Here is a 20905-nt window from a genome sequence, read left to right as displayed (position 1 = left end):
ACAACTTCCTGTGCAACAGGTGACACTAAACAATATCATTAAAGATCAATAAAGACCAGTAACTCATATAATACTAGTAGTAAGGAGTAAAATTCATCTGGAAGAGCAAAAAAGACATGCAATCTTAAAGAAAATATAAATGAAGGAGGCAGATATCCTATTACTAGTCCTCAGATTATTATAAAGCAGTAATCACCAAATCACTTGCTGCTAGTTCAGAAAAAAATAGTCTGAATCAGGCTAGATAAGCAAGAAACACACACAATCAAAAACAATTAAATGTTTGATAAACCTAAGAACATAACAATACTAGAAAGATGATTCCCTTTCTATGAAACTGCTGGAAAAACTCAAAAGAATTTGGGGTAAATTAACTTTGGACCAATATTATGTTCTATAATCGCAATAAGCTAAAAAGTGTGTGTGTGTGTATGTATACACTGAAGGAAGGAGCACGCGTAGGCACACACAAACACACAGCTTAAAGAGAACAAAACCAGGTTTTCCCCTACCCCCAGAACTTTTTCACAATTTTTCACAACTACAGCTGGGGAAGAATACTTTTTAATAAACAAGAGGAATCATAAAGATAAAATTTACACTTTTGACCACAGAAAAATTTAAATCTTTTACATGAATAAAATGAATTAAAATATAAATATTATATAGGTATATGTATATATAAATACACATATATACATATATTCATGCTTAATTATAGTTTGTTTGGGAGAAGTGGTGGGGGAAAGGGAGAGAGAAAAAATAGCAAAAGGTACATAGCAAAAAAAAAAAAAAAAAAACCATAAAACAACAAGGATGGACAGTTCTGAATATATCCTATTATTATATATGCTTTCTTGAAATGGAAATTTATTGTTACATATTTTGAATCCTTTCTTATGTTCTGCTGTGCACATGACTATATTTTCTTTTTCTTTTCTATTTTTTTATTTGTTTTAAAATAATTAAAAATAAAATATGTAGGTTTTTTTTTTTTTTTAAAGATATACATGCTAAAAGGACAAAATGGGAAAAATATTCACATCATGTATCACGGACAAAATTCCAGTATCAAACCATATAAGAGACCAAAACAATAATTAACATGAAGAACTGTACCCTTATACATAGTGATCCAATTATATGAACAGTTTTCAAAAAGAGAAAAAGAATTTTAAATAATTCTGAAGCTTTACCACACTCCATGTAAGCTGGCAAAAAAAAGATGGAAACACTGTGGAAGAAGTTATAGGAAAGATAAGTACACTGATACACAACAGCTAAGAAACTGTCTAACTATTCTGGTTATCAATTTGGAATTACAAAGAAAAAATGTCTAAACTAACTTTCCTTATTCTAAACTCCCACTATTGAGATGATGATTGATCATTATGATGATGAAGGAGGAGGAGGATTGGGGAATGGCTGAATAAGTTATGGTATATGAAAGTAATAGAATATTATTGTTCTATAAAAAATGATGAACAAGCGGATTTTAGAAAGTCAGAAAAATTTACGCTAATTGATACTGGGCGAAAACAAGTAGAACCAGGAATACATTGTTCACAATGATAGCAACAATGTGTGATAAGCAACTATAAAAGACTTGGTTCTTTCTTTTCAGCATTTCAGTGATCCAAGGCAATCCCAATAAATTCTGGATAAAAAATACCATTTGCATCTAGAGAATTATGGAGACTGAATGTAAATCAATAAAAAGTATGTTTACTTTTTTCCCCTTTTTCTTGTTTTTTTTTTTTTTTTGAGATTTTCCCCTTTTGTTCTGATTTTTTTCTCCTAACATTATTCATAAAAGAAATGTGTATTTTTTTAAAAATTAATGTACATATATAACCAGAAAAAAAAGCATACCAAAAAATAAAGAGAAGACAAAGACAATAGTACTTATATAATGTTTAAAGGTTTATGAAGAGCTTTTAGTACCATTACATTTGGTTCTCACAGCCTAGTGAGGTGGATATATTATTATCCTCATTTTATATTGTTCAAGGAAGACCCCAGGCCTCCCCTATAAAGGGACCCTAATGAAACAGAGTCCAATTACAGATTACAAAGTGCTTATTGTCTAAGAAAAAAATTAGCAAGAGAAAGAAGATCTTGCAAGAGAGCCGAGAGGGGTTGTCTGTAGATATAATAATCTAAGATCTTTCAGAAAGTCTTGAGTAAGATCTTAAATTTGAAGCTGCTGCTCAGGGCTCCCCCCTTGAGCTGGTCTGTGGTTTCTGGTAGCTTCAAGCATTTCCAAATTCAGTTAAGAGTTCATTTGCAAAGAATCAATGTTATGTCAAGCAGCTCTGAGCCTCACTTCAAATGGGCTGGTTCCCAAAACTTCCTTGTCCTACTCCCCTGTGAAGAGAGGTTCTAAGATATACAATAGGTATTACATGAGTTCATGTTCACAAAATAGACATTGAGGCTGAGAAAAATAAATATTATTTGAGAGCTAAATGGATGAGGCAGGATTTGAACTCCATCCTGATTCCAAGACCAACAATCAATCATAAATATTTATTAAGCATATGCCGGGCATTGTGCTAAATGCAAGGAATGCAAAAAGGGAGAAAAAAATTGCTACCCTAAACAACTTTACAATTTAGGAGATAAAACAAGCAAACAAACATAACAAAATAATTAACACAAGGATTAATTAAAAATAATTAAGACAGAATTAAGAGGGATTAGGGTATCAGAGAGGTTAATATTAGGAGCAGAGAGGTTAATTTTAGGACAGTGGTCCAGGCAGTAAGAGACAGCCAGAGTGAATGCCCAGAGTTGAGAGGAGAATCTTATTCATAGAATAGCTGAGAGGACATTATCATTGGATCAAAAAATATAGTTTGGGGCATAAAGTATGAGATTGAAAAGATAGATGGGATTAGGTTATAAAGGCTTTGAATGCCAAATACAGCGTTCTGTATTAAATTCTTCAGGCTACAGGCTATCCTGAAGTTTCTTGAGTAGAAAGGTGACATTTTAGTGATTTTAGTAGCTGAACAGAGGATGGATTGGAATAGGGAAACACAAGGGTAGCATATTTGAGAGATGTTACAAAATTTAAAACAGTCCTTGGATTAGATATAAGGGGTGAAAGAATAAAAAATTCAATATAACTCCTAGGTTGCAAGCCCAAGGGACTGGAAGTGATGGGGTACAGCTTCTAGGAGAAACATAGTAGGGATGAGGTCCCCAGACCTCAATGATTCTAAAGTCTTCTAGCCTTAAGATAGTCCTATACAAACATTGCTGACAATCAGATAGATAATATGCTGATCATTGACAACCAAATTCCTGGGACAATAGTGAATAGACCACTACTCTCAGTTCTACCTCTACATCATAAAATTAGTATATCAATAACAAGAACAGTATAAATTTGTCTTCTAGCTCCTGGTTCTTTGTTAAATCCTTTTGAAACTTAGAAGGCTTCAATTGGAGTTACAATTAAAATAAATTTTGCCCCTGGACTTGGAGATGCCTGCAAATTCTTTTGACATACCTCACCACATCAGTCTGTACAACTCCCCCCTTTTTTTATGTTTTTGGGACACCACTCTCCTGGTTCTCTTTCTACAACTTCTTTGACCTCTTCTCGGTCTTCTTTGATGGATTCACTTCTGGATCAAATCTTCTAACTGCAGGTGTCATTTGGGGTTCTGGCTAGATTCTCTTCTCCTTTATTACCACTTCAGTTGATGATCTTATCAGCTCCCATGGATTTAATTAACAACCATCTCTATGCTGATGATTTTCAATTCTACTTTTCCTGTCTGTGCCTCCGCTGATCACCAATCTTGAATATCTAGCTGGCTTTTGGACATCTCAAACTGAGATAGTCAAATTAATTAGAACTTATTATCTTTCTTCCTAAAATCCACCCTTTTCCAAATCTCAAAGATTCAGAGGGACTTGAGCCTAAAAGGTGAAGATAAATGCAGGAACCCAGATGACTCAAGTCAAGACCAATAGGTCTGGTCACTCACTCAAAGGTACAGCATGAGACAAAGCCAATAATTAAAGCTGGAGAGATGAGTAAAATCAAAGAGAATATCAACTAGTATAAAAAGTTGTTGAAAATCTGGAGCTCCTGTACTTAGAAGAAATTAAGCAAGATATAAAATAATGCAACAAAAGCTTTAAAGGAAAAAATAGATAAATATCAGAATAAAAAGTGCTAAATCTTATCTAATATCAGATGCCTTATAAACCATAAGAGACCAATCAGAAATCAAGAACTCTATGAGAAATGCTAGAATAGTTTTGAAACTAAATTATTTTGTAAGGTTCTAGAAACAAAAATGACCTACAGTTGATAGTCAATCCTTAAAAAAGCTTTATCCTCTTAACTCTTCCCTGCCCATTTAAATAGCTTTTTATTTTACCAAATACATGCAAAGCTAGTTTTCAACATTCACCTTTGTAAAATCTCCCCCCTCCCCAAGACAACAAACAATCCAATTTAGGTTAAACATGTGTACTTCTAAACATATTTCCATATTCATCATGCTGGGCAAGAAAAATCAGATCAAAAGGTGAAAAAAAGGGCAGCTAAGTGATGCAGTAGATAGAGCACCAGGCCTGAAGTCAGGACGACTTGAGTTCAAATCTGGCCTCAGATACTTAATACTTTCTAGCTGTGTGACCCTGGGCAAGTCACTTAATCCCAATTGCCTCAGCAAAAAAACAAAAAGTGGGGAGGGAGAAACACCAAGCAAACAAGCAATAACAAAAAAATGAAAATACTATTCTTTGATCCATATTCAGTCTTTACAGTTCTCTCTGGATAGGAATGGCTCACTCCCTCACAAGTATATTAGAATTACCTTGAATCACCTCATTTTTGACAAGAACCAAGTCCATCATAGTTGATCATCACATTAATATTGTTGTTGCTGTGTATAAAGTTTTCTTGGTTCTATTCACTTCACCTAGAATCAGTTCATCTAAGTCAATCCAGACTTTTCTGAAATCAACCTGCTCATCATTTCTTTTATAGAACAATAACATTCCATTAATACGCCATAACTTATTCAGTCATTCCCCAACTGATGGGCACCCATTCAATTTTCAGTTTCTGCCAGTATAAAAAGGACTGCTACAAACATTTTTGCATATGTAGGTCCTTTTCCCTTTTTAAAGATCTCTTTGGGACACAAGTCTGATAGAAGATAGCCCTTTGGGCATAGTTTCCAATTGCTCTCCAGAATGGTCAGATCAATTCACAACTCTACCAACAATGCATTAGTGTTCCACCTTAACTTTTTTTTTTTTAAGCACTTCTGAAACCACAAGACCAAAAAAAAAAAAAAAAAAAATCGGCACTAACACTCACCTTCCAAACTCTCCTGGGCATCAGGAGAAAGGCCTCCATGATGCAGCTGGTCATGCAGAAACTGAATGATGGAATAAGCAAGGCGCTTCTTGTCCTCCATCTTTATGGCTCTGAAGAGGGATCTTGTGATTTTTCAAGATCTGTGAATTAGATCAAATCATAAAACCAGTGATGAAAAGAAATGATGTGATTACCATTCTATACACTTTAAGGAAAGGAAAGGGGGAGCCACACATTTTAATTTAAACTAAGACTTTTGAAAAAATTTGAGATGTAGCTTCAAGATTAAAAATTCCCGAATACCTTTCCTCAAAGTGTCAAAGAAAACCTCAGTCATTGATCAATCACTCACACTGCTCACTATCATCCAACTTTTCTAGTGAAGGCTGCTGATGAGGAAATAGATGCATCCCTGCCAAAGAGGTCTACTACAAGCCCTACATTCTGAGTGGAAACAAAGGGTACATAAATGGGTACACACATAAAACACACAGAAAAAATGAGATGAAAGGTAACTGGAAGGATAGGGACTATGCCCAGCAAACAGTAGGCACTTTAAAAATACTTGTCAATATTTAACTTGTATAGGACTGCTTGCCATCTTGGGGAGCGGATGAAGGGAGGGAGGGGAAAAGTCGGAACAGAAGTGAGTGCAAGAGATAATGTAAAAAAATTACCTAGGCATGGGCTCTGTCAATAAAAAAGTTATAATAAAAAAAATGCTTGTCAATTATTGTTCTCTGATGCTCATTTCCTCCCTTCAATGAGGTACAAGACAGCTAGGAGTTATAGTAGATACAGCAGTGGAGAAGATTTGGAATCAGAAAGAGCAGAATTCAAATCCAACCCTAGACACACTAGTTATAGGATATTGGGCAAGTCACTTAATATCTGTTTTGGCTTCTTTAACTACCAAAAAAAGCACCTACATCCCAGGGTTGTTGTGAAGATTAAATGAGAAAAACATTTGCAAAAGTACTTTGCATGGTATCTGGCACACAGCAGACACATGATAATTGCTTGCTCTTTTCCTTTTACTCTAAGTCACTGCTTCCTCTCAGCTCCTCTGAGAAGCATCATCCCTCTCTTATCTACTAAGTATAGGGAGTCTGGACTTTCTTCTACAACATGATTTCATTCGCTCTCATAGGTTCAAATAATATTTCTATGTAGATGATTCCCAAATATATATACCTAACAATCCTATATCTGACTCTAAGCTTACACTGCCAACTTCCTATCTAGATATTTTGACAGTATCCCAAATTTTATCATATTCAAAATATAATAAACTTTCTCTCTTATTCAAACCCAATTTCTGTTCTAATAGATGTTGAACTGGGCATCACCACGATGTCCATGATTCAAATTCTTAATTTAAAGCAATCAAGTAGCAATTGTTTGTTTGTTTGTTTTTTTTTTTTGGCTGAGGCAAATTGGGGTTAAGTGACTTAGCCAGGGTCACACAGCTTGGAAGTGTTAAGTGTCTGAGGCCAGACTTGAACTCAAGTTCTCCTGACTTCAGGGCTGATGCTTTATCCACTGCCCCACTTAGCTGCCCCAAGTACCAAGTCTTGTGTGGCTTCTACCTCTACTGTCCAACACTGCTGGTTTTTTTTTATCTTTCCAGCCAGATGAAAATCCTCATCACTTCCAGCCTGGGCTATTGTTATCAGCCTCCTTACTACTCCTTACTCCATGCTTCTAGCTCATCTCTCTCTTCTCCAATATATATATATCCTCCAGGGAACTATCCCAGTAAGATGAAGTTACAGACCTGACCATATCACCATCTTGGCTCAATAACCTTCAGCAGTTCTGTACTGCATTTAGGAAAAAAAATTAACTTCTCACTCTGGTATTTAAGATCCTCTAAAGTCTGAACTCAAACTACTTTACTTGATTTATTTCATGTTACTGTCCTTGATGAATATACTCCAATTCAGCAACTGTTTTAGGAAATAAACATACTATCTTCTTGCCTGTGTGCTAAAGAAGCCACCCCTGAAGACTAAAAAGTAATATTTCCTCATGCCTATACATCCTGAAATCTTTATTCTCTTAATTTTGACTTAGATACAATTTCTTTCACGATGTCTTCCCTAATTCTCCCAATTAGTCTCCTCTCCACAAATTATCTTGTATTTAATCCTCAATTTGTACACTGTTTTCCCCAAAATATAAATTCCTTAAAGGCAAGCACTATCTTGTTTTCTTATCTTTGTATCTGAAAGGTATAACAAAGTGACTTGTATATATTGGAACTCAACAGATATTTATCAAACTGAATAACTGCTTACATTTGTACAGTGTTTTGAGATGGAAAAAATTCTTTGTTATGCATTCAATCACATTCAATATGCAAAATAATGCTTTGTAGATGTTAGGAAAGGTAGGAATTGTTCACAACCACCATTATAGATAGGAAAATGGAGGACCCAACAGGTTATGAAACTTCCAGAAGCCAAAGAGCTGGGACAAGTCCCTAGCTTCCTGATATAATGAAGAAATCATCCTGGACTGAGCAGTCAAGAAATGTTTTAGTCATGCTTTGTCATTATCAATATAATCACCAGTATAACCTGGAGTAAGTCATTTTACCTCACTTTCTTCAAATGAGGAAATGAGGGGGGAAAGAGGAATATTATAGTAGAACTAGATGATCTAAACTCCCTTCCAGCTCTGAAACTCTCTAAACCCAGTACTTTCTATGTTATTAGGCTGCTTCACAGCATTTCTTCTTTTTCAAATGTCATAGTTGCCAATGAGAAACACACACACACACACACACACACACACACACACACGCACTTTAAAGTCAAAAGATTCGGGGGGGCTGCTAGGTGGCACAGATAGAGCACCAGCCCTGAAGTCAGGAGGACTTGAGTTCAAATTTGACCTCAGACACTCAACACTTCCTAGCTGTGTGATCCTGGGCAAGTCACTTAATCCCAAATACCTCAGTAAAAAGCAAAAAAAAAAAAAAAAAAAAAAAGATTTTGAGGTAAATCCAACTCTTACATTACCAGGTGTGGGACCTTGGACAAGTTCTGTAATTCCCCCAAATTGAGGAAAGGAGGGAGGAACTTTTAACAAATAATATTTCATTTGATCCTCAAAAACAACACTGGGAGGTGGGTGCTATTATTTTCTCCCTTTTACAGTTGAGAACAATGAGGCAGACACATGCCCAGTGTCAAAGTGCCTAAGGCCCAATTTGAACTCAAATCTTCCTGATTCCAGGCCAAAGACCCTCTTCATTAGTAGTATGTGCCACCACACTAGCTATATATTAGAATTGCTGCTATACTTTATGCCTCTAGATAGAAATACGCTTTTTGAAGGACAATTTATTGTAGAATCTACTCTGTTCAACAAAGCACAATTCCTGAGGAAGTCTAAAAATTGCTGATACTATAAGGATAAAGTTTTGTAATAATCTGAGACTGGGATTAGGGAATGGCTAAACAATTTGTGGTAATGTAAGAATGTGATGGAATATTACTGTTCTGTAAGAAATGTCAAATATAATGAACACAAATACAAAAACATTTATGTGAACAGATTAAGAATGAAATAAGCAGAGACAAGAAAACAATACACAATGGCTGATTCAATAATGCAAACAGAAAGACCACAATAAAAAATTTAAATACAAATGTTGTAAAATTACAAACAAGGATGACTTGAAAGAAGAGATAAGGGAAAAAATTACCCCTCCCCCCATTCTATGTAAAGGTAGCATGTCCCTAAATGTGAGACATAGCAATATTTTTAGCCTTTTTCAATGTCTTGGTCAATTTTGTTGACTTTTTCTTTTTTAATTGTTATATAGGAGAGAAAGGGAGAACCATTTAAGAAAATGCTAGGGATATGTAAAAGAATTCAATAAAAACTTTTTTAAAAAAAGTTAGGGACTCAATTTTCATAATTAAGACATACCACAGAGATAGTGGAAAGCATAGAACTTGCGATTCATAAGGAATGAAATCTTATTTCTCATATGAATAATCATGGGCAAGTTACTTAACCTTGATGAAGCTCAGTTTATCTGGAAAATAGGAATAATAATAGCTATAGGACCTATCTCACAGGGTCTCTAGAGGGTATGGAAAATACTTTTCAACCTCAGCAGCACTATTTAAATCCTAGCTATTATTTTATAAAAACCTGTCTATACTAAATAGAAGGAATTTTGTACCGAGAAAAGACCTTACTCAGATAGTCATTTAAAAATCAGCCAAAATTGCCTTTCAGTACACTCCTCAAGAGGCTTATATTACTATGAACTTTCCAAGGTGATAAGAATCCCAGCTATACAGTATCAATACTTCACATCAGCCAAACTGCCAAAGCAGCACCAAGCCACTTGGCACTTTAAACAGGGGAAGCTGAATGTAAGAGGACTTTTATCTTCTCCAAGACTATCCCTACAGCCAAGAACACCCATAGTATTAAATGTATTGTGAGCAATGGTACCTGGGAAAAGTTTAATTTAATTCAATTTGTAAATGTGTTAAAAGCTTGCTAGATACAAGGTACTGTGCTAGGTATGGGGCAAGGATATTGCCACAGAAGTAAAAAAGTTAGGTAGTGAAAGAGACAAAGATGTTACAGAAATATCTGAGGGAGAGAGCAAAAAAGAAAATGCAGTAAAGTAATACTTGAATGAAAGAGAGACCCTTTTGGCAGTCATCTAAGGTCCTTTCCATAAAATAGTGATAAGCATCTTTTCCAGCCTTTTATTTCAGTGGGTCCAAACTGGAGCAAAAGATCCTTTGGTGTTTAGTCATTCATTAGTGTCTCTCCGTGACCCCCAAGGACGCCAAGACCTTGTATCTTCCACCATCTCCCAAAGTCTGTCCAAGCTCATGTTCATTGTTTCTATGAGACTACCCATCTCACCTTCTGCCATCTGCTTTTCTTTTTGCTTTCAACCTTTCCTGTTAAGGACCATGCCTGGGTGAAGGGGCAAGTCAACTCTCCGAGAGCCTCCACAGTTGTGAATCATAACATCTGAGGGAGTTGCAAAGCAGCCTTTACTGACACAGGTGTTGCTTGTGGACTAGGAATGAAATAAATTGGAGGCAAGAGGGAAGAGGAGAGAGGTCAGACAAAGCAACTGCCTCTCAGTGGAAAGGTCAGAGAACAGCAATTGCCTCAGTCTCCTTGTATCATCATCATCCTCTCACTTGAAGAGATCCATTCTACAGGTCTGAATTACACCTCCAGCAGCCACTGGTAGGTGGCTCCCATAACACAATACTTTCCCAACATGAGTCTTTTCAAATGAATTCTCTCTTCTTATTATGTGGACAAAGTAATTAAGCTTAAACTTCAGTATCTGTCCTTCTAATGAGTAGTCTGAATTAATTTCTTTTAAGTACTGACTTTCCTTGCTGTCCAAGATAGTCTCAAAAGTCTTTTTTCAGCACCCAATTTTCTCCAGCAACCCAATCTGAAAACATCAGTGTTGCAGTGTTCAGCTTTCCTTACAATTCAATCCTCATAGCCAACCATACATTGCTATTAGAAAAACCACAGCTTTCACTATGGACCATTCTTGGCAAGGTGACATCTCTGCTTTTTAGAATGCTGTCGAGATTTGCCATAACTTTCTTTCCAAGGAAAAAATATTACTTAATTTTGTAGATGCAGTCGTCTTCTGCAATGATAGCTGAGTCCAAGAATAAAAAATCTAATACTGTTTCTATTTCTTCTCCTTCTGATAGGAAGGGATGGAATTTGTTGCCATGATCTCAGATTTTTTTTTTTTTTTTGCTTCAAGCCAGTTTTTACACTCCTCTTTCACCTTCATGAAAAGGCTGCTTATTTTTTTCACTTTCTACCATCAGCGTGATATCATCTACATAACTGAGATTATTGACATTTCTCCCAACTTTAATTACAGCTATTGAGTCATCCAGTCTCATATTTCATGATATACTCTGCATATAAGGTTAAATAAATAAAGTGAGAATATACAGTTTTGTCATACTCCTTTTCCAATCTTAAATCAATCAATTGTTCCATATTTGCCTCTAAATATTGCTTCTTGAGCTGCATACAGGTTTCTCAAGAGACAAATAAGATGATCTGCAAGTCCCATCTTTTTGAGGACTTGCCATATTTTGTTATAATCCATACAGTCAAAGACTTCAATGACTAAGTAGATATTTTTCTGGAACTCCCTTGCTTTCTACATAATCGTGCAAATATTCGCAATTTGGTTACTGGTTCCTCTGCTTATTTGAAAGACCAGTCTGCACTTCTGGTAACTGTTGGTTCGAATATTGCTGAAGCCAAGGTTGCAGAATCTTAAGCATAACCTTTCTAGCACAGCTAATTTGAACATTCTTTGGAACGGTCCTTCTTTAGAATTGGGACACCAATTGATCTTTTGCAATCCTATGAGAAATATTAAGTTTTCCAAATTTGCTAATATACTGAGTACAGCATTTTAAAAGTATCATCTTTTAAGACTTAGCTCAGCTAGAATTCTGTCACCTCATTAGCCTTACTGTTATCAATGCTTCCCAAGGTCCACTTAGCATCATTATTCCAGACAATGAGCTAAAAATTCTCTTACAGCTTTAAATAAATCAGTAACCCATCATCACCATGTTAAGTTCTTTCTTGCACAGTTCTTTTGTATATTCTTGCAAGCTCTTCTTAATTTCTTCTGTTAAGGAATCATTCTAGGCCTCACTAATCAATTCACTCTCCTCTTCTCCCCAAAGCTCATCTCTCCTCAAGCTTCCCACAGCACTCCCTTCCTCCACCCTCTCTGCTGATTATCTCAACTCAAATTTCACCAAAAAAATTGAAACCACTCATGAGAGCTCAATCTTCTCCTTCCTCATCTCAAATTACTCAGAAATCTTTCATTCTTAAATTTTACAAAGGTCTAAGAGAAAGAGATGACTCTATTCCTGGCCATTATGGAGACTTTTATATGTACATTTGATTCTATTTTCCACAGACTGCCTCTACCTTACTCTCACATCTTCAAAAAATTCCCAAATAGATGGGACTTCCAGATCATCTTGTCTCCTGAGAAACCTGTATGCAGATCAAGAAGCAATAGTTAGAATCAAACATGAAACAATTGATTGGTTTAATCATCTCTACTCATCCTTACTTTCTCATCTTCAACTTCTCCATATGACTTCTTTCCAGCTACTTATCAACAAACCTCATGCTTGAAAAGCCATCACCTGTCCCTTGAATCAAATCTCTCAGATAAAGATCAGATACCCAACACATAAAAAATACAAATATATGAGAATAAAATCATTACCCAAAGGATAAGAGGGCAATGTGTATGTTAACAAATGGTTTTTCAGTACTTAGCAAGTATTTGGCATATAATAGGTTTTTAAATAGATGTTTACTGCCTGATTCAAAAGATTAATTCCAAGTTATTAGTAAACAAATGAAAGACTGCACTAAACCCCTAATGACAACTCATGTTCAACAAACTGGGCAAAAAAAAAAAAAAAAACTGAAAAAGGACTGGAATAGAAAATATTGGAGAGGTTGAAGAAAGAAAGACACTGTTTATGGAACTGTGAATTAATTCAACCAAATTACTCCTCTATAAAAAAGAAGACAACTTCTCTTCTTAAAGCTAAAAGTGTTATTTTTTTCTTAAGACTGAACTATCCTATCTAGCATTTCTACAATTTTAGATCAAGTTCTGAAAAAAAATTTTGGAATTATGCTAAGAAATGCCTAAAATGTCCATACTTTATTTGTCCTAGCAATTACCAAAGTAGATAAAGATAAGAAGGGTTTAAGAGTTACTAAAATGCTTAGAATAACCCTTTTTCATGGTAGTAAAGAACTGAACATAAGCCCATCAATTGGGCAACATTTAAATTGTAATACATGAATATGAATATATGTGGTTGGAAAAAAGCCAAATATAATGAATCTGATAGAGAAGTCTAGGAAGACTTACATGGACTGAATGAAGCAAAGTAAAGTAAGTAGAACCAATAAAAGTTATATAAACAAGACAGACACAATATATAAACAAGACAAACAAAACAGAAACTGATTATGTAAAATTACAGCAACTAAACTTGGCCTCAAAGAACAGATATAAGAAGACACCACCCATCCTTTTTCTTATAGGTAAAGGACTACAGGTATAGAACACAGTTGTCAGACTCAGCTGATGTACTGATTAGCTTTACTCAATGTTTTCTTTTTTTTAAGTCTTTCTTGTAAGGCATGTCGTCTGGAAGGGGAATGATATATATTGGAAAATGTAAGGAGAAATAAGAAAGAGCAAAAAAAAAAATTTAAAGGCAAGAAACTGCACAATAAATATTTTGACCCAAAATGATGAAAATAAGACATTTTAGCACTTTAAAATGATGGATTGCATGCTGTCTTGAGGAAGGGGAAGAGAGGGAGAGAGAAAAAAAATCTCAAACCCAAAATATTATAAAAATGAATATTGAAAACTATGTAATGGGAAAAATAAAATACTATGGAATGAAAAAAAAGAGGGAGAGGGGTTCTAGTGAAAACTTATTGTAGCATTTAACACTAAATTTTTGTAGAGCATGGAAATGGAGGAATATAAATTGAAAATATTTCCAATCTAACCAGTGGCTGACTACATCTGTCATCCAATATAAGATTAACTAAACCCCTAGAGGGGCTCAATACTAGAATGGATTATTTTTTTAGTCAATGAAAAAGATGAAATCATCTAATCTAATTTGCCCTGTATGTTCAGCATGTTTGTTTGAATATTGTCTCCACCTTTAGAATGTGAATTACTTGAGGGCAAGCTGTTTTTGTTTTTTGGTTTTTTTGTATCTACAATACACATTACAATACACAGTGCCCAGCACATAGTAAATATTCACTGAATGTTTGTGGACTTAAAAATGAGTGAAATGGGTACAATTTATGTTGGAAAAGGGAAAACTCACGTCAAGTAAATTATAATCTTTGAAGTAAATAAAATTTAAAGGAGGAAATTTTGGTTATCTAGAAACTTCAATTATTAGGTAGTTTTAAAGTATCTTATTCTTTGTTTATGATGGATAAATGATATATCTACATAAAAATTCATGCATAACTTACAATATAAATTTGTAAAGTATCTAGGAATTAAATTTGAACCCTGGCTCTATTTACTACCTGTTTAACTTTAGGCATGTCACTCAACTTCTCTGGTCTGTTTTTTCACTTCACCTCAGTAAAATGAGGGGGCTAGATTACCTCTGAGGCTTCTTCCAGCTTTAAATTCTGTGATCTTCAGGTGCAGGATTCTACAGAAATGTAAGAAGATACTGTTCTAACTTGAATAAACTGCTATTGGGTACAGAAGGCTAGTGATATGATACAATAGCACTGCTGATTCAAGTGTATACTATGGAAAGGGAAGTCAAGACCCATTTACAACTTTTTAGATTTTGCTTTACTCAAGAACAAGCTAAAAAGTAGGAAAAATGATTGTTGCCAATAGCAGAGGAAGAGGAAAAGTCTTCTGACAGGTCTAGAGTGAAAATGACCCTCCAACTTTTGTCAAGGAAAGAGAAACCTAAAGATCCCTAGAAGTTTTTCTCCAGAAAAACAAGGGAATGTTAAATAGCTTGAATTAAGATGGCCAACACCTAAAGTTTCAGCTCATTCAGACTCAAAATCCTGTAATCTACGCTTCCTTACCCCCACTATTCCATTAGTTGTCATATCCTATCAGTGGCTATACTCTCTACTACTCACCATCTCCTTCAAGCCCTGTTCTCTTCTCCCCTGAATGAGCTGAAATTAGAAATATTACTTTGGCAGCTGTATGGAATGAGAGAGGAGAGACTGGGAAAGGGAAATGGCAGGAGAATATAAATCTGGAATCGCATCAGTCCTCTGATCAAAAACTTGCAATGATTCCTACAGTCTTTATGATAATCAAGGATCTGCAGTCTACATTCTGTTTTTCCAACTCTATTTCAATAGCCAAATTAAACTAAAAGCCAAGCTCTTTTCATCATATCATCTCTAGTCATTATGCATTTGTGCTCATGGCATCCCCTGTGTCTGAAATGGGCTCCCTTAATATCCTTCCCTTCAAGTCACAACTGAAGAGATCCGCTCCTAGGGGAAACCTTCCCTGGGAACTCCGGGAGAGTTTTTTTCCTCCCTCAAATTCCTTAAGTTTCTCTATCCCCTAGCACACAGAAAGTGTTACATAAATGTTTGTTGATTTAAAAATAAATGGAAAGGTTAAAAACTATACTGAAAAGGGGGGAATCCACATCATTGAAATCAGTTTCAATTCTCTGGAAACTTCAATTATTAGGTACTTTTAAAATACCTTTCTCTGATAATGATGGATAAAAGACATTTACATTCTCCTCCAGATTCATGCATTAACCTAATATGAATATATAAAATATCACAGAATTAAATCTGTACCCCGGTTCTATATAACCTTAGGCCATGTCATTCAATTTCTCTGGATCTCTAAAATGAGGGGGCTATAATCTCCTATGTACTTTGCTTTAATTGTTTTCATCTTCTAACTTGTGCCAAAATTTATTTAATTATAAAATTTACAAGTTCCTTGAGAACAGAAGCTATATTATATGATAAATATCATTAGTGCTTAATAAATACACTTTGAATAAAAAAATGTGCTTTGGCAAAAATAGATTCTGTTTATAAACACAGCTAAGGTAGCTGTAAATAGCACAAACCCTAGTGTGTAGCACTGTGGTAAGAATATTGAACTTAAAAATTGGATGTCCATGGTTCCTTTCTTAAGCCTATCTTGTGTAGGTTAGAGGCAGAGCTAAGCCCTAATTTCCTCCGTGGCGAAATGATAACTTTGCTGAGCTACTAAGGTAGATTGTAAGGCATGTGTATATGTAAAAGGCTACATTGAAACTCTAATGATGAATGTTTGGAAACATTAGAAAAAAGTAACTTATAAAAGTGCATAAATATATGATATATATTTTATACATAATGTATGATATATGATATAATATGCATATAAATATATAATACATAAAAACTTTCAATGTGTTTATTTAGTGAGATGTTCCCCAATGTTAAATACCAGTTTACTGAACAAATTCATCTCCTCTGGAAATGCAAGGTGAAGATATTCATGGGTAAGGAAATAAACCCCAAGACTATGTAATTTCATCTGCTATTCATCACAAGATCTCCTGAGTACTACATGCTCCTAACAGATTACATCTATCATTCCAGTTAAATATTTTACAAAATTACAAACTTTCAAAGCTAGTGGAAAGATACCAAGGACAGGTATGGCTAGGAAATGGAACCAGTCAAGAGAGCTAGAGCAAAGTTTTATATTGAAAGGGAAGAAGTGACAAGGAGAGAGAAAAGTTATGTGAATATTTTTTAAAAATATTTTGATGACAATATTTCAACATAAAAGGTGGTTCTTTTGTAAAATGTCACTTTTTTTTTTTTGATGAGGCAATTGAGATTAAGTGATTTGTCCAAGGTCACATAGCCAGTTAAATTTTAAGTGTCTCAGGCTAAATTTGACTCCTCCTGACTCCACAGCACATGTTCTATCCACTACACCATCTAGTTGCCAGTAAAATGTTATTCTGAAAAGGGTCCATGATTTCAACAGACTGCCAAAACAGGCCATGACACAAAAATAAGTAAGACTGCCTAAGTGAATGAAAGAAATAGGAGATAAATATAAATAGTTCAACTGTTAGAATGGTACCCATGAAGGACTCTTAATTTACTGGTGGATCTTTTATGAAAAGACAAAGACATAAATCATCATATGGAACAAAAAAGCATGAATGATTTACAAACTGCAAAGAGATACGAGTGCCTACATTGCTTACATCACAAATCCATAAATATCATTTATAAACAGGAACAAGAGATTACAAAGGAGCTATATAAAATTAGTCTTCCTAAAAAGAAAACTTTAGCACTGTAAGCATCCAAGGTATCAGTGACATGACAACAGACCCCCAGGTGCTTCCCTAGACCACTAAGCATACATCTCCTAATCTCAATAAAACGTTCATTCCAGAAGTTGTTTTTTTTTGTTGTTGTTGCTTTTTAAGAATTAATGTTAGTTCCTAGAAAGGCAGTTTATAGAGCTGAAAAGGACCTTAGGTCATCCAATCCAACTTCCTTTATTTTACAGATATGAAAACTTGAGACCCAAAGATGGAATTGATGTCTAAGGATATATAAATTAGTGACAGAGGTGGCATCTGAGCCACATTATGTAGAGTGCAAGGCTCTTTCCCATTCCTCTAGGCTTGCCTCTTCAATGTGATCTCTAAAATGCAACTTTTCTCAGAGTCTAAGTGGAGGGGAGGGGGAAGGAGAAGGCTTGTCCTCAAGATACATATTATTTTTATGTTACATGCCCACTGCGTATTTGTATATATGCTATTTTTCAGAAATAAGTCAATACTCTGCAACATAGCTTTTAAAAATATCTGCCGCCATGTTTAAATGGCTTTATTGGTTCCCATGTAGCACTTAAAAGATGCAATTAATCATACAGCATAGTATAGACAATTCTAACAAACATGCACTAAAAGCCATAAAGTTCTTTAGAGACTGGGAATCATTTTGTTTCTCTTAATATTTGAAAGCCTTCAATCCAAGAACATGAAATTAAAGTTAAGGTGATATTTATCAGATAAATGGTTGTTTTTGGAATCCTAGAGAAGGAAGAACTTTTTAGAAATTTTCTCAATATAATCATCTTAACTTACAAATGAAGAAATGGAAGGCTTGCTCTAAGTCACACAACTAGCACAGAGAAAAGGCATTCCAACTTTGAGGAGAAATAGTTCAAGGATTATTAACCTCCATTTTCTGGGTGAGCAAACTCAAGCTTACTTGCCCACATTTGGATACCTCAAAGAGGCCAAGTCACCTCTTGTGTTCTAGGACCTACTTTTAAGCTCTATGCATTACACAATGCTATTACACAGACTTCTAAGAGGCAGGAGGCAACAAAGTCGTCTAGAGAACTAATATTATCAACTGATTTCGGGATAGGACCAAGAGCTTCATTTGGTGTCAGAAAATCTGAATTCAAATCCTGATGATTCAGGAGTGTACTGCCTGAATGGCCTCAATTTCATCATTTGAAAATGAGAGTTGGACGAGATCCCTAAAGTTTCTAAATCTATGAAATCTCTACAACCTCTAAGAGCTTCTGCAACTTTAAATTTCTATTTTAATTAAATGAGAACATAACTTTATTCATTATTTTAGTTTTTTCCTTTTAAATTAATACAATTCTTTAATCCACATATTCATCACTTTAAAAATCATCACAGGTATAAATGGCATCTGAGGTTCAACTGATGATTGGGAAAAGCATGGTCAGCACTGACATTGAAATTCAGGCCCTTTTCCTTTCAATTAATTTCTGTTCAGGACACTGAGCATGAACATATTACCCAGGCATGTCTTGGTGGTCCTCATTGTTGCACATACCTTTAAATAGATCAGAGGGGAAGGTACTCCTTTAAATTATTCATTGTTATAGTTACAATTTATCTTTGGTCCTTCCTAAAATTGTCAGCACTTTGAGAAAGGGAATCTTATTTTGTTTCCACAACACAAAATAAGAAAGGGTAGTGGATTTATAATCACAGGACTTGTATTATTCTGATTATGAAACTTATCACCTTTCTCAGGGTGCCCAATACCCTCAGGGTGCATTGTAAAATGAAAGATACAATTTTGATCTCTATGGTTCCTTTGGGGTCTAAAGTCTATGATACCATGATCTGAGCATATGAAGGCTTGTTAAATTGAAGGACTAAGTGTTCTTGGGTACCTAGAGTAGGATCTGAGTTCAACTCAAATAGAAGTGTGACCCTGGACAAAGTCACTTAATCTTGACTGCCTTTAAAGGGAAAAAAAAAAGGGAATAGATATTCCTTTGTTTCTTGCGAAAATCAACCAGTATCTCTTCTCTGCCTTCTATGCCTTTAGCCAGTCAAAAAGCGCAAAGCCCAGCCAAGGAGGGTGACTCACAACACTTCCATCCCACTTTGCAGATTACGGCCACCTCATCCAGACTCCGGAGTGGCCCTCCCGCGGCATGGGGTTAGGACAGCGCTGGCCGTGGGGCGGGAATGGCTGGCCTGCATTCACCAGCTAAGGGACCCTGGGAATGTACTTCATGTTAGGGGGTGGGGGCAGGATCCTCGTGTGTGCCAATGGGGCCATAGCCCTCCTACCTCACAGGGCTGCCGTGAGCACCCGATGAGACAACACACGAGCTGAGCACAGGTGTGAGAAGCACCCACTCTCGGGCGGGATTGTGTCGTTTTTTTAAGTGAATTAGAGCCTAAAATGGGAAAAGTCAGCTCAGATTCCGGTTCAAGTGCTAGAGGTCTAACTCGTAGGAGCCGCATGACCTTGGCCAAGTCCCTTCTCCCCTTACGCCTCAGTTTCCTCAACTAAAACTAGGAAGGTTGCTTCCTAGGAGAAGGGTGAGTGCGATGGCATGAGGCCCCGGATTCCAACGCGGGTTTGGCGGCTTCCTCCTCCCGGGGGAACCCCGAACAAGTCCCCCAGCCTCTCCGGGCCTCAGTCTCCTCCGCTGTAAAAGGGAGCTGACTCGAGGGTCCCGAAAGTCCCTTCCTCTGTCTAGCAAGGAGCTTAAAGGTCTTTGGGAAAAGGGAAGAAAGAGCCCTGCCCCGACCCCGCGGGCCCGGGAGCGCGGACCCTTGTCCTGCTGCACAAGCTGCGGCTTCTCTACCTGCCTCCGAGGAGCCGGACCCTGGGCCGGGCCCACCCTCCCGCCGACCACCGGCCGGTCGGCCGCCCGCCCGCTCGCTTCAGTAGACAGCCGGAGCGAACGCGCGGGGAGCGCGGGCAGAAGCGCCGAGCTCCGGGATTCACGGCCGAGGAGGAAGGGCGTCGGGGCCTCCCTCTCTCCCTCCCTCCCGCCCGCCGCCGGCGCCGAAGCCGCCACTCACCTTAACAAGCTGCCGAGCCCCGGCTCCGCTCCGCCGCCCGCTGCGCCTGCGCTGACGCCTGCGCACGTCGCCGACCGTCCCGCCTCTTTTCCTCTGCCATGGCGATGGCGCGGAGTCAGGGCCTGGCTCCGCCCCCTCGCTGTTCTCGCGGGCCTTTGCCGAGTTGACCTCGGGCGCAAGCGCGGATGACAACGGGCCCCAGATTAGGCTGCGAGAAGGCCGGACCCGTAGTAGTTTAGTTAGAGCTACCCTTCACCACCCGGAAGTAGTCAGCACGCCATTAGCTTGGCGATGTTATGCTTATCAGCCATAGAGAGGAGGGGCAGATGTTGCATTGTGGGACGCAGGGGGACTCCATCCTCTTCAACTCCGGCCCGGACCCTTTTCCCCCCAAAGAATGATCTCATTCTCTATTATTCTATGACGATGGCGGTCACGTGCATCTGCTCCTTTGGGCCCTGGACTGGGGGCGTTCGATGCCTGCCGCTTTCCTTAACCGTAACTTTGGACAACTTCCAATCTAAATTCATTTATTTTCAAAGAGCATTTTATTAAGCGTCTTCTATGTGGG

At 37.0% G+C, this 20905-nt stretch overlaps 1 protein-coding gene across 2 annotated transcripts in view; it reads right to left on the bottom strand.

Moving 5' to 3' along the window:
- Positions 1–20674, bottom strand: part of SGTA (small glutamine rich tetratricopeptide repeat co-chaperone alpha) — a 40835-nt gene extending 20161 nt beyond the window's left edge. The window contains exons 1-2 of one of the 2 annotated variants that reach the window (XM_051972217.1): positions 20335–20674; positions 5351–5490 (exon numbers count right to left, since the gene is read on the bottom strand). In XM_051972217.1, the coding sequence (XP_051828177.1) occupies positions 5351–5450 (100 nt within the window). In that variant the 5' untranslated portion in view covers positions 5451–5490; positions 20335–20674. The remainder of the gene's footprint in view (positions 1–5350; positions 5491–20334) is intronic. The other variant, XM_051972216.1, reaches the window with a different exon arrangement.
- Positions 20675–20905: the final 231 nt, after the last annotated feature.

This window comes from Antechinus flavipes, chromosome 1 (genome assembly GCF_016432865.1).
Source record: "Antechinus flavipes isolate AdamAnt ecotype Samford, QLD, Australia chromosome 1, AdamAnt_v2, whole genome shotgun sequence".
In the NCBI taxonomy this organism is placed as follows: Eukaryota; Metazoa; Chordata; class Mammalia; order Dasyuromorphia; family Dasyuridae; genus Antechinus; species Antechinus flavipes.
Note: the sequence above shows the minus strand (reverse complement) of the source record. Positions and strands in the feature narration are given on the sequence as shown.